General features: G+C 36.7%; 1 protein-coding gene across 2 annotated transcripts in view; it reads left to right on the top strand.

The window, feature by feature from the left end:
- Nucleotides 1-12596, top strand: part of LOC125858376 (serine/threonine-protein kinase Nek6-like) — a 1100283-nt gene extending 1087687 nt beyond the window's left edge. Inside the window, exons 1-13 of one of the 2 annotated variants that reach the window (XM_049538133.1) lie at nucleotides 5790-6084; nucleotides 6677-6743; nucleotides 9198-9263; nucleotides 9379-9425; nucleotides 9660-9705; nucleotides 9798-9878; nucleotides 9957-9999; nucleotides 10085-10134; nucleotides 10443-10524; nucleotides 10603-10652; nucleotides 10756-10829; nucleotides 10942-10993; nucleotides 11078-12596. In XM_049538133.1, the coding sequence (XP_049394090.1) occupies nucleotides 5966-6084; nucleotides 6677-6743; nucleotides 9198-9263; nucleotides 9379-9425; nucleotides 9660-9705; nucleotides 9798-9878; nucleotides 9957-9999; nucleotides 10085-10134; nucleotides 10443-10524; nucleotides 10603-10652; nucleotides 10756-10829; nucleotides 10942-10993; nucleotides 11078-12256 (1956 nt within the window). In that variant the 5' untranslated portion in view covers nucleotides 5790-5965 and the 3' untranslated portion in view covers nucleotides 12257-12596. Of the gene's footprint in view, nucleotides 1-5789; nucleotides 6085-6676; nucleotides 6744-9195; nucleotides 9264-9378; nucleotides 9426-9659; nucleotides 9706-9797; nucleotides 9879-9956; nucleotides 10000-10084; nucleotides 10135-10442; nucleotides 10525-10602; nucleotides 10653-10755; nucleotides 10830-10941; nucleotides 10994-11077 lie in introns of those variants that run through there. The other variant, XM_049538134.1, reaches the window with a different exon arrangement.
- The last annotated feature ends 360 nt before the right edge of the window (nucleotides 12597-12956 follow it).

Raw genomic sequence — 12956 nt, 5'->3', positions numbered from 1 at the left:
TAATTATTTTTTTTTTTTCAAATTGAAGTAGGATAAGCCTTTTAATTTAAAAAAAAAATCATCTTTAGGAAAAGAATGTGTTTAAAAACAAAAGAAAAATATAATTTTTTTTAATAAAAAAACATTTTGACCCATTAATTAATAATACAAACATTTTTGGACCAAATCAGCTCACTCAAATTTTTTATAAAACTACGAATTAATGAGAAACTTTTAGAATCGTCAACATGTGAGTAAACCTTTCACATAACATTCATAGTGTTTCAGGAAAATAGTCTTTCAATCAACACAACAAGCTTATCATAACATACATACATCATTCATGCATAATCAAGTGTAAAGGGTATAGGGAAGAAGGATCTTGCATCAATACCACAATTACACAATAGTCATAGGATCATCACTATCTAAGTGAATCATGAGTTCATATACAATCTTTATCAATATATACAAACCCTAGTTATTGCCCTTCAAGGCTAGGAATCATTATCAACCCTAAATTCTAGAATTACAACACTAGATAGGGGAATTTCATGATTCAACAACTTAATAAACATAAACATAATCAATTGTCAAGCTTCCATGATCAATCAAGTCACACCTTAGTTCACAATTTAGGAAGAAGGGGAAATCATGGGTCCAAGGGATATTTTCATCAAAATCCAATAATACTCAATTAATCTAACCATAAATCATCATAATCAGTCATAATAAACTATAATTAAACAATAGAAATCGTTTTGGAAGAAGACCCATGACTATAGTGAAAAGCATCCATACCTTGGCTTGATTTCCACACAAAATTGGAGGAGAAAGGCTAGTTCTTGAACCCCTAGCTTGACCTTGACCTTGCTCTTCAATGGAGTCCTAGAGAGAGAATATTTTGGGAGGGAAGTTTGGTTATGTTTGAGTCTTGTGAGTTGTGAGGTGTTAAGTGGAGTTTAATGACTTAGAAGTATTTATATAGGTCTAAAATAACTAATAATAACCATCCCTACCCTTAATTAATTTGGAATTGATTAAAATATTTGACCCTTGGCAGAAAACTTAATAGCTTTTGCAGCTGTGACCCATGAAACCCCCACCTACGATCCGTACGTAGGTGGGGTGACACCACGTACTGGTAAACTGTGGTTTACATTAGATAAGGGGGAGAACCAGGCGAGAAATGGGGAGACTAAGTCTCGACCTACGGGGCGTGGGTGCCCATTTCGTGAGTCAAGCTATTTTGACAGCTTTTGGGGGTAACCCCTTGGCCCTCCTCAAGGACCCTTGGGGGTCCTTGGGGGGACATGCCTTGACGTTTAGGCACTAGGACCTTAGTACTAACTTAGGGAAGTTATTTTAGGACTCAAATCTTCATGTTAATCCTATTTAGGACACTAGACTACAAGTTAGGCTCTAGCTTAGGTCATTAGATTTCTGGGATGTTAAAAAATTCTTTTGTTTTCTACCAGAAATTTGTGACATATGTTGTCACATTAAATGGTCTTTAACCATATTTTTGATTTTTTGTTTCCTATTTAAGATTTGACTGAATGAGAACATGCTTATATTGCTCCAAGTAGAAGTGGTACTAATAGAGGAAGTGTGTGACCATCTCATCTAAAAGCTTAAGTTGTTAAAGAGAACACACTTTTATTGTTTGATTATAGTCTCAATACGCCCCCTCACGTGTGGGCCTAAAAATACTTTTTTAATTTTGGATGGTAGTGAGATGCTATCTTAGGACCTCTTCATGCTCTGATACCATATTGAATTGTGTTACCATCTCATCTAAAAGTTTAAGTTATTAGATAAGATGGCCACACACTTCAACTTAGTATCAGAGTAGGGCCCATCTCACCCAATGTTGGGGGCCCCCAAAATCAAAATTTCCCGCGCATCAGATGTTAAGCACTGGGCGTGAGGTGGGGTGTTAAAGAATGACAAAAGTCTTATATTGGTGATTAATGAGATGGTTGGACTCCTTATAAGGCTTGGGCAATCCTTCTCCCTTTGAACTAGCTTTTGGGGTGTGAGTTAGTCCCAAGACCTAATTTAACATGGTATCAGAGCAGGCAGAGGTCCTGACATCGAATCTCATCGCCACCCAAAATTAAAAAAAGAATATCCACGTGCTTGGCCCATGAAAAAGAATCAGGCCCGCACATGAGGGGGCATGTTGAGAATATTATTAAATAATAAAAGTGCTCTATATATATGTGTGTGTGTGTGTGTGTGATTGTTAAGAATTTAATTTGCTAGTTTGTTTCAAATTGTGAAAATAATAGAAGAAGAGCCATCAGTCAATCCTTGTGGTTCGACTCTGACCTCATAAGTTGGATAATTATTTTGCATACAATCGCATATGCCTTAAAAGAGACATAATTGAGCATTTATAAAAATTGGCGCCGTTGTTGCGAATTGGTTAATGATCGTCTTTTGTTGATTTCTATATTCAAACTTGTGTGCATTTTGTGTTCTTGTTAGTTTGTGTTTTGTGTTATTACTTGCCAGAACAGAGCAATGAGGGCCAGACGAGTGATGAAGAAAGTATAAATGGTGTGGCCTTTGCAAATGAATTTTCCATTGAGGAAGCACCCATGAAATTGGGTGTGACTGGAGAAATTCACCTACAACCGGAGGTAGGGAGTGCTATATTTCAAGTGACTAGTCCAATGCTTTATCTACTACAAATGAAATGACTATTCGGAGGCAAAATGGTGGAAGATGTAAATCAACTTTGAAATTTTTTGTGGAAGTTTGTCTCCCTTTCAAGATGTGGAACATAAGTCAAGAATTTGTAAGACTAAAGTTGTTTCCTTTCTCATTGACCGGATATGCTATCGCATCGGTTGGAGAATTACCCGAAGGGTCGATTACTATTTGGGAAGATCTAAAGAAGGTTTTCTTTGAAAGATACTTTCTAATTTCCCTTGTAGTAAAGTTGTGAGAAGAAATCACAGGCTTTCGACAAAATCCGAGAGAACCTCTTCATGAAGTTTGGTTGAAATTTTAAAAAAGTGGCAAGGTGTCGAAGACACGACTTATCAGAAGCCATCATTTTACAATATGCTCAGTTCAGAGGCCGAAAAATCCACCTTCATGCAACTCTTGAGAAGGCAAGAACTAAGGCATCAAACATTGTCATCACATGTACAATTCTTATAGGTTATCAGCCTTCCTCGACTTTATTTGATTTGAGTTGTACATTTTTTTATGTTTGTTTATTATTCTTCCTGGTTGACTTTGTATTTTGAGACTCTAGTAGCGTCATTATGTGTTTCGACTCCTATGGCTAAGTTTTAGTAGTTGATCATATGTTTAGTTCATGTTTGGTGACTATACAGAGGTGTGACACTCAAACTGACCTTATTGTGTTGGATATGCTTGATTTGATATTGTTCTAGGCATGGACTGGTTATCCCCCTACCATGCGATCTTGAATTGCTTTGCTAAGACTGTTACCTTAGTCATGCCCAGAATCCCTCTAGTGGTGTGGTAGGGTTCTTGTGACTACACACCAATTGAGGTTATTTCTTATGTTTGGGCTCAAAGGTTAGTATCCAATGAGTAGTTGGCCTATTTGGCTTATATTTGAGATATTAGTTGGAGGGTTCTATAGTTGTTTCGGTTCCTATTGTGTGAGAGCTCGCATATGTCTTCCCTACTGATATATCTAGCCTTCCCAATATTGTAACTTGATGCCCTTTTGTATTGGTATGTATGGCTGATTATTGACCTTAGCCTAGACATATGCTAGTGATTGCCTTAGAATTTCTATTTTGGAGTTGTTATGCCTTGTAAATCTTTCATTGTTTCTTCAGACGGTTCTAGCTCCCTATAGATTGATCTAGCTGATTTGGTTCATGTAGTATGAATCCTTAGTTAGGTGACAACTCCGCTTTTATTGGAATTTCATTAATAACTTTCTTATGTTACGACCTCAGTGTGTTTAGGTTGTGATTTTAGGCTTTAATGGTAAGATTGGATTGGGTTATGGATTCTGAGCACGAGTAGCTCACTTCTGACATAATGGAGGTTTTGTTGTATGATATATTTTCACTTGATGATGATCATATAAGTATAGGGTTCTTCAGAGTGTTCTACCCATGGTTTGAGGTCCGAACACATTTCTACTAGTCGCGGTTTGAGTCCAGGCATGTTTTTATTAGTCGTGTTTGAGTCCTGGCATCTTGATTCTTTTGGGTTCTTCGAGGTGTCTTCATCGTGATTCAAAGTTTGGGGTTGACCGTATGAGTTCCAAATTATACTTAGTCATATCTAGGGATACCATCAACTCTGTTCTATACTCATCAGGCTAATGAGGGTCCATTTGGGTTATTTTCATTTTAATTGTGCACGAGTATACCTTATGGGGTCCAATTAGGTCGTCGTTATCTTATTTACTTTATCATTTTGTTCGTACTAGATTACCGAGGTGTATAATTAGACTTTCTACTATGGTTACGTTTTTATGACCCTTAACTATCATTTATTTCTTCACTTTTCATTATGTATTTGCTTTCCAAGCTCAGTCGTCCTATGATGCCTACTGTGTACCTATTGTTTTGGTACTCATACTACATTCTACATATGTTTTTCGTAATGAATATTTGAGCGCCAACCGACAGTGTAAATTTCGAGCTTCAGAAGGGACTCCCGGAGATAAAGGGTGAAGAGATGACGTCCTAGTTTGACTCCTCTCCTTCTGTTTACAGTGTTTGGCTAGTCTTTTGCATTCGATGACTCCTCTCCTTCTGTTTACAGTGTTTGGCTAGTCTTTTGCATTCGAAACAAGTCTATACTTATTTTGGTTTTTGTAGCTTGTACTCTTTTTTAGTATAGTAGCTTTGTACCCTCATCCACCAGTTTGTGAGATTGGATCTTGTATTGTTGTATATTTATGTCATTTCTTTTTTCCATTGTGTATCACTTTGTATTGTTGTTATCTTCTCCTTGTTCATTGATTCTGTCCAATATGTCTGTTTTCTTGTCGTTCCACATATGAGTTGCCTTACCTAGCGATAAATCTTGATAAGTGCCATCATGACCCGAGTTTTTGGATCGTGACAAAATTTCAGTTCAACCAACACCAACAATTACATAGATAGAAAATAAAGAAACGAGAGAATATGGGAGTACAATAATGATTTTGGAGGAAGAAGAGAGAAAAAAAAAGAGAGAAATGTTTTAAATTTTTTTTAAATACAAAGAGATGTCCGTGAGCCAAGAATAAAAAAAAGTCCCAATCCTTAAAAAATACGTTTGGGTTGCTGGTATTGAGTGTAGGATAGTGACACATCATGGGTATGACCCAATAAGAAGAGGTTCAATATTTCTCCTTGTGTGTGAAATGGTCAATTCGAACACCCTTTTATTGATTCTGGAATTGCAAGCAAAGGTCTTTAATTGGTCCCTCACTTGTTTTCCTACCAAAACTTTCCTCCTTTTCTATCATACACACACGTACCATTTTCTATATATTCCCTTGTTACTTTAGGACTATGTCCCTCTCTGAAATTATTTATTTTAGTTAGTGCTCGTAATAATATGAAACCAACATGGTGCGATATGACTAAATTTATTTCTACACCACTCATGTGTGACGAGGCTAAATACTTTTTCTTAGTCTTTTAATATGTGGAGTATTAATGTTGAGACTAAGGAATTTATAACTAATTCTTTGGAAGGGGTAAAATTGACTTTTCTAATTAAAAAATAAATTTGGGAATAGTTGAATTTTGTTGTGTTGCTAAAATTCCAAGCCCAACCAACCTTTTCTTCCCTATGGGCCCTCTTCTTTGTCTTTCTTTTTCTCTCTCACACACACAAGACACATAGTTGTTGCAGCTTAACATCATTATAGCTTTATGCAAATTTATTCCAACAGCTTTGTTTACTTGAATAATCCCAACTTTTTTTTCCTTAATTTGAGACTAGAGATTTGTTTTGAAGTTTGTATCTTTGTTTTGAGGGTAGAATGGAGATACAAAATGGTAGCAGCAAGTCAAAGATAGATGATTATCAAGTGATAGAGCAAATTGGTAGAGGAGCTTTTGGAACAGCATTTCTTGTTCTTCATACCACTGACAACAAGAAGTAAGCGACTATTTTCGTTCTCTTTCCTCATAACAATTTCAGGAATACTATTTGCTTAACATATCATTTCAGGATGTAAGTAGATTTCTTTTTGGAGTTACCAGCTTCAATTTTGGCTGGGTAGGAGGAGCCCCCTTTTTTCTTATTTTTTTGGATGACAAGGAAATCCGCATTAGGCAAGCCCGGACCCCTTGCTTTTGTTGGCAAGGGGTTTCAAACTTGAGACCTCCAACATGGAAGTCCCAAGCCCAAACCACTGGCCTCCTGAAGGGTCTGGGTAGGAGGAGCTTTGCTTTTCTGCCTCTGAATTAATAAAATGTCACTTAATTGCCAAAAGAAAAGTTTTCATATAAAAATTGTTATGTGCTGATGAACATCTTGAAAATGAAATGATTTGTCTGCTGGCCACAAGTTACTCTTACATACAAACCCAACCCACAAATTAATATTTTCTTGCATTTGCAGTGACATAATGATACAACTGTAAATGACCCTTTTCTGTTTGAGTTAAAGACCCTGCCTAATACTGAACCCATTGCCTACAACATTCAAATTATTTTGACTAACAAGGAATACAAATTCCTCCTTTTAGGTATGTTCTGAAGAAGATACCTTTAGCAAAGCAGACAGACAAGTTCAAGCGTACTGCACTTCAAGAGGTCACTTCAAATGCTTCATTATATTGTATTCTTTTATAATCAATTCTAAGCCTATATTACCTAATTTTGATGTTGGTTTGATCAGAGACTTCAGCTTCTTACCAAATGCACGGGTACATGATTCAATGCTTAAACTGAGAAACCTAAAGTTAGTGATCCTCTTACATTTTACACTGGGAAGCTATACTAGACAAAAGTGTTGCATCACAAGTACCTAACAGAAGTTGATATCTATAATCAATAGTTTGCGTCTCTTAGCCTATAGTTTTACTGGCTGATTGAGGCCAATAAATCCATTGTCGTAGATTTTGTGCCCACGTCTTTCCTTGTCTGAAACAGCCTCTCTACCTTTACATGGTAGGGGTAAGGCTGCGTACACACCACATCCCAAGACCCCACTTGTGGGATTACACCGGGTATGTTGTTGTCTTTCATCGTCAACCATCAATGTCCTTTCCGTACAATCCTTAATTTTGATTCCAACTGCTGCATTTTTTTTCTATTATGAGATTTTATGAACAGTTTTCAGTATTATCTCTTTTTAGAGAAACCTTTTGAGTAATAATCTCAAAGATGAGGAAGTGGAAATTTTTTCTTTAAAACATAATGAGCTAAATATATTTTGGTGGTAGTATTGAGCAGTGATATGGGGGAGAGTTCTGACAACTCACAGCTCTCATAAACCAAGTAGCCAACATGGGTAGAAAAGAGGGTGGGGAGGCGACCCTGGCGCACTGCAGGTACGGGGCGCCAACGTTTAGAGAGTCCAAAATTTTGCACTGCTAGCACTCCACACTAGACCGGCTGTCGCATTTGCGCCGCATCGCGCCACCTCTCCCTCAGATCATCCCGATAAATATTTCTTTTCATTTTCTGTTACTAATTCCTCTACAATCAATTATTTTTCTCAATTTGTTCTTTGATTCAATTACCCAATATAAGTACGTGATTATCTACTAAAAACAACTCCTAAACTCAATACAATTATCTCAAAAAATCATCAAACCCATCCTAATTCAAGAACGAAAGCAAAACTTCAAGAACTCTAATCGTTCAATATTTAAGAACGAAATAACATGATTGGCATGTGGGTAAACGAACACAATCCTATGAGAACTCACATACCTCTTAGGTTTTAAATAGAAGGCAGTTTTTTCTTCAAAATTAGAACTTAGTTAATCTAGTCCTATAAAAATAAGAGCATTTTGAACAAATGCCAAGTCATTGATCATCATCCTCATATCACAGAACTGCTATTTCTTTTGGTGTGTCATTTTTCACTAATTTACTCTTGTACATATGAAGGAACAGTCCTTCAAATCAAACCCTTCTTTGTATGGGCAGTCTTCCTTAGTAGTTGAATAATGATGATTAGACAAATGGTTAAGTATATCGGTGAAGATCTTCAATGATATTCCCTACTAGTTTCCTGTGACCTCTGTGTTGGAAACCACTAACTGGTACTGTAAATATGGATTAATATTTCTTGGCATCTTCTCAACAGGATGAAGTATGGATCAATGTCCTAAAGTAACTACGGATGAAGCTGAAGTAGAAATAGAACTTTTAGATTACTTTTTTGTCTTTTTGTTACTTGATTAGTAGATCCTTTGGTAATAAGAGATACATAAGGAAAAATGAAATAACTGAAGGTAACTAATGGAATTCCAAAGGTTGCATGAGCTGATAATTTGGGGTGCAAGAGAAGTAGCAGCGGAATTTATCCATAATTTTTGGTAGAGAAGAAATGTAGAAAACTATTATGATGAGTGTGACCATCCAAACCAAAATCTTATAGCAAAAGTTTGCAAACTTCTGAACTTAGTTGACTGAAACTCTTAGATTGGATTAGTATCTGTGCATTTTGCTACTTGTGGTCTGTGGAACTTGTAATAAATGCTAAAATCACTTTCTTTTATTATTTAGGTGACTGCTCCTAAAATGTTCTTGTGAAGAACTTTATAGGCCCCAATGTCCAATAAGTATTCCCTTTGCTCTAATTATGTGGCCATTTTCCTGTCAAAGATGGGATGACCTTTAATAAGTAAACCTTCTGCTGCAGCCTTAGATTCTCTTGAGTTTATGGTAGCAAATAGATAGTGCTGCGGTGACACCTGTTGACTGCAAGTAGTCATTGCAGTCAAGAAAAGTTTTGCAATTGATAAGTTAATTTTAGTCTTATCTTGTACTTTCTATTTGAGATTTATTATTAATAATAATAAAATAAGCCATGAAGGACTTCTCCTGGTGGTATATTAGCTTAAAAAAATATAGTTTTACCTTTACCTATTGAAAAAATTTAGTCTTACCTTTGAAACCACACACGTTCAGCTTGTCTTATTTTTAGTATTCTCATCAAGTTAGGCCACGTAAATGGAATGATATTATGTTAAGTAGATAGGTCTGCATAATGTTTAGCTAATTGATATCTGTGTATGTATTATTCTATGGCAGATGGATCTGATAGCTAAGTTAAGCCATCCATATATCGTGGAGTACAAGGATGCTTGGGTCGAGAAGGTATTATGTTATTCAGTTTCTAGAACAGGATTTGGAACTGAAATAATTATCCTTGACTTGAGAAAAATCTATATCGAGTTGCCTCAAAACAGGATTGACTTTGTTTTTCTTTCAGGGGAACTGGATATGCATCGTTACCAACTATTATGAAGGTGGAGATATGTAAGTGGTTATCCTAGCCTTGCTAGCATTTTTATACTTATTGACATTTTAACTTTATGTTTCTCCCAAAAGATGGTCAAAACATATTTGTAGATTGAACTACCCTATGATGCTTTTAAATGAAGAATCTTTAGACACCTTTTCCTAAATTACAAGGTTGAAAGCAATAAGATCATGGGAATGTTTTATGGTGTAATATGAAGATAATGACCTTTTTGTTTTTTGGGTAATCAGGGCAAAGATCATAAGGAAGTCTAGAGGAGCTCTCTTCCCAGAAGAGGTAGTTTAGATACAGCTTCCATCATAATGGGTTCTCCATACTAGAGTGGTTCACTTAAAGTTTTTTGTGTTCACCAACTTTTTCCTCTGCAGAAACTCTGCAAATGGCTGACTCAGCTATTACTGGCGGTAGATTATCTGCACTCCAACCGTGTTCTACACAGAGATGTGAAGGTATAAACAGGCCCTGATCTATTAATGAGCTTTCCTTGTATGACATGTTTTAACATGAACTACTTCGATTTATTTCAGTTATCTAACGTTTTTGTCACAAAGGACAATGACATCCGGCTAGGTAAGAATGACAACCAAGTGCATGATAGCACCCTCCTTGCTTCTATGTTATCTATGAGTTAAATCTGTTTAATTTTTTTACACAGGTGATTTTGGATTCGCAAAACTTTTAGATGGAGAAGGCCTTGCTTCCTCGGTACGAGTTCTCTGTATATTCATACAGCTGTAGTGGAAAAATTAGCTCCTGCTTATTAGCAATGAACTATGATCGTCTCCATAAATGATTCAATAAGTTTACGTAGTGACTAGCTAGAGGGCACCTTATCCCCCTCCAATGTTGAGAAAACCAGGTGTTCTGTTTAGTTATAGTATGTCATCTTGTTGTGATTTCTATGTATGGTAGTGTTCAATTATAAAATACCCTGCCTTTATGTGTTCGAGGAATATGCTACTAGTTCTAACTTCGCCAATAACTTATATTAGTGACTTGTTGCCTCCAAACAGGTTGTTGGTACTCCAAACTATATGTGTCCTGAGCTCCTTGCTGATATACCATATGGCTACAAATCTGACATATGGTCTCTTGGTAAGAGAACTGGTGAAGTAATGCATTTCCTTTTTATTATTTCCTTAATAATGAAGCAATAGTTTGATATGATTGTAGGATGCTGTATGTTTGAGATTGCTGCACACCAGGCACCATTTAGAGCTCCAGTACGTTGACCTGTCAGCTATCTGTGAACATCATAATTCATAATACATTGTTTACCTTTAATATTATTTGTGTGGAACATTGAAAGGTTTTTTTATTCGGCAGGACATGACAGGACTTATCAATAAAATAAACAGGGGCTCTTTATCACCACTTCCAATTATATATTCCTCCAACTTGTAAGTAGCTTCCAACCATTGTTAAGAAGTGGTTCTTATTTCTACTAGCACTTATAATTGTTTATCTAGCCACTCTAATCATTAAACTGACAAGATGGATCAATGCTTCCAGGAAACAGATTATTAAAAGCATGCTAAGGAAAAGCCCTGAACACAGACCAACAGTGAGTGCAAGCTGCATATATTCAAATGCAATTAAATCTGAAATCGTCAGTCTTTCTGATTTGTTTTTTCATCATCACTTTCAGACTGCGGAGTTGTTAAGGCATCAACATTTGCAGCCATACCTCCTTCGCTGCCGCAACCCTTCATCTGCTTTTCTTCCAGTGAAGTCTCCAAACAGCCCAAAGGAAAAAACAAAGCAATCACCTGGAAAATCTGGCAGTCCTAGATTCATAAGAGACAGACCTCTAAGGCTAAAAGAGAAGAGTCCTGTTTTTCACTTTGATGGAAGTGACAAATCTCTTGGGCTTAAAGAGAAGGGTCCTGTTTTTCACTTTGATGAAAGGGACAACATTCGGCCACGAAATTTATCTGACAACTATGACACATTTAAAGCCAAACTTGAGACTAAGAGAGTTGATCCTACTAGCTACTCAACAAAGATATTTGTAGATGGTGTGGATTCTAAATGTTGGGATGCTAGTGCGGCAGCTATTTGCAATGGAAGCGATCAATCCGACCCTCTATTGCAAGAAGGAAGTACAAATACACCATACTCTTCAAGATTCATGGAAAATACGCACTCTGAGGAACAAGAAAAAGTATCTGTTGAGCATGTTCCACAATCTGAAGAAGGTGACGGGGAGAATGACAAAACAAAAGACCTTGAGGAGTTGAGCACGCCAAGTGGCAGTGGAGAAGCAAACTTGAATGAACTAGATTGTACCTCCGCAAAGCCTAGCAGAATGATTTCGTCTAGTGGAAGCTCCACTGAGAAAACACGGTCTTATGATGAAGAAAGCACTTCATCAACTACACGACCTGCAAAATCTGATACAGATGCTGAACTAAGGTGTCATGCATCTGAAAGTGAAAATGTTGGCGAGTTTAAAGAAGTTTCTGTTGACCACATAGCTTCTGAAAGAAATAGGTCAAGCCCACTTAAAGATGAGATAGAAAAGAATGCAACTATGGTTGAAGATGCTAAACGTCAAGCACTAGATGATAGGGTTTCACTGCTTAAGGCACTAGCTGCCTTAGCTGGTGATGGGCACAAGAACGACTGGGAAAATCCGACTCAAGAAAGAGCTGAAGCTCTGGAATCCCTTTTAGAGGTTTGTGCACGACTACTCAAGCAGGAAAAAATTGATGAGCTTGCTGGTGTGCTGAAACCATTTGGCGATGATGCAGTTTCATCCAGAGAAACGGCAATATGGTTGACTAAGAGCCTCATGAGTGCACAAAAATTGGCCAAGGGATCGTGATTTTGTGATGCCAGCTTTCCCTTTACTGGAAAACTACTGTACAGAGTGATTTGTGTGGGTTGACATAGATGTTTAGCTTGACTGTTGTTTGTTGCCTTCTAAATGATTTGTTTTATGGGAAAGCTTACTTTGAAAGAAGCTTCTCTGGTGTGAGTGCGAACTAAGTTATTTTCGGAGGCTTGATGGATTGAGGTTTCCTTAGTTTGAGAGTATAATTGTAGTACATTTGATGGAATTGTGAAGATCTTAAATTACCCCAAACTTTAGTTTGCTAATGCTTTCTCCTTTTCTTTTTTGCATTATTATTACATTATACTACAAGTGTGCTCCTTCTGAAGTTGCAACTCCTTCTGAACATTACTTCAGCTTCTTGCTTTTGAACTTTTGATGATGCTTTCACCTTGTTCTTTATTATGAAAATTTGTCATTGTTGAGGTGTTCTTTTGGGGACAAGTGTTATACTCTTAAAGAAGAAAATAAGAAGTACGTGACAGAAGAAGACAATGGTTGGAAAAACTCCCTCATTCATTCAGAATATTTAATAGAATGATTACACTAAAATAGGACACATCAGTCCACAATGAGCATAATTAAATTACTCCTAAAACATAATTAAACTACTCCTAAAAAATAGAACACATGACTCCTAAAAGAAACATAACACGTTATTGCTAAAACAGAAACTATGTGGATTGACTCA

This window comes from Solanum stenotomum, chromosome 3 (assembly GCF_019186545.1).
Source record: "Solanum stenotomum isolate F172 chromosome 3, ASM1918654v1, whole genome shotgun sequence".
NCBI classification, from domain to species: Eukaryota; Viridiplantae; Streptophyta; class Magnoliopsida; order Solanales; family Solanaceae; genus Solanum; species Solanum stenotomum.
The sequence above is the reverse complement of the archived record's forward strand: the minus strand, read 5'-3'. Positions and strand labels throughout refer to the sequence as shown.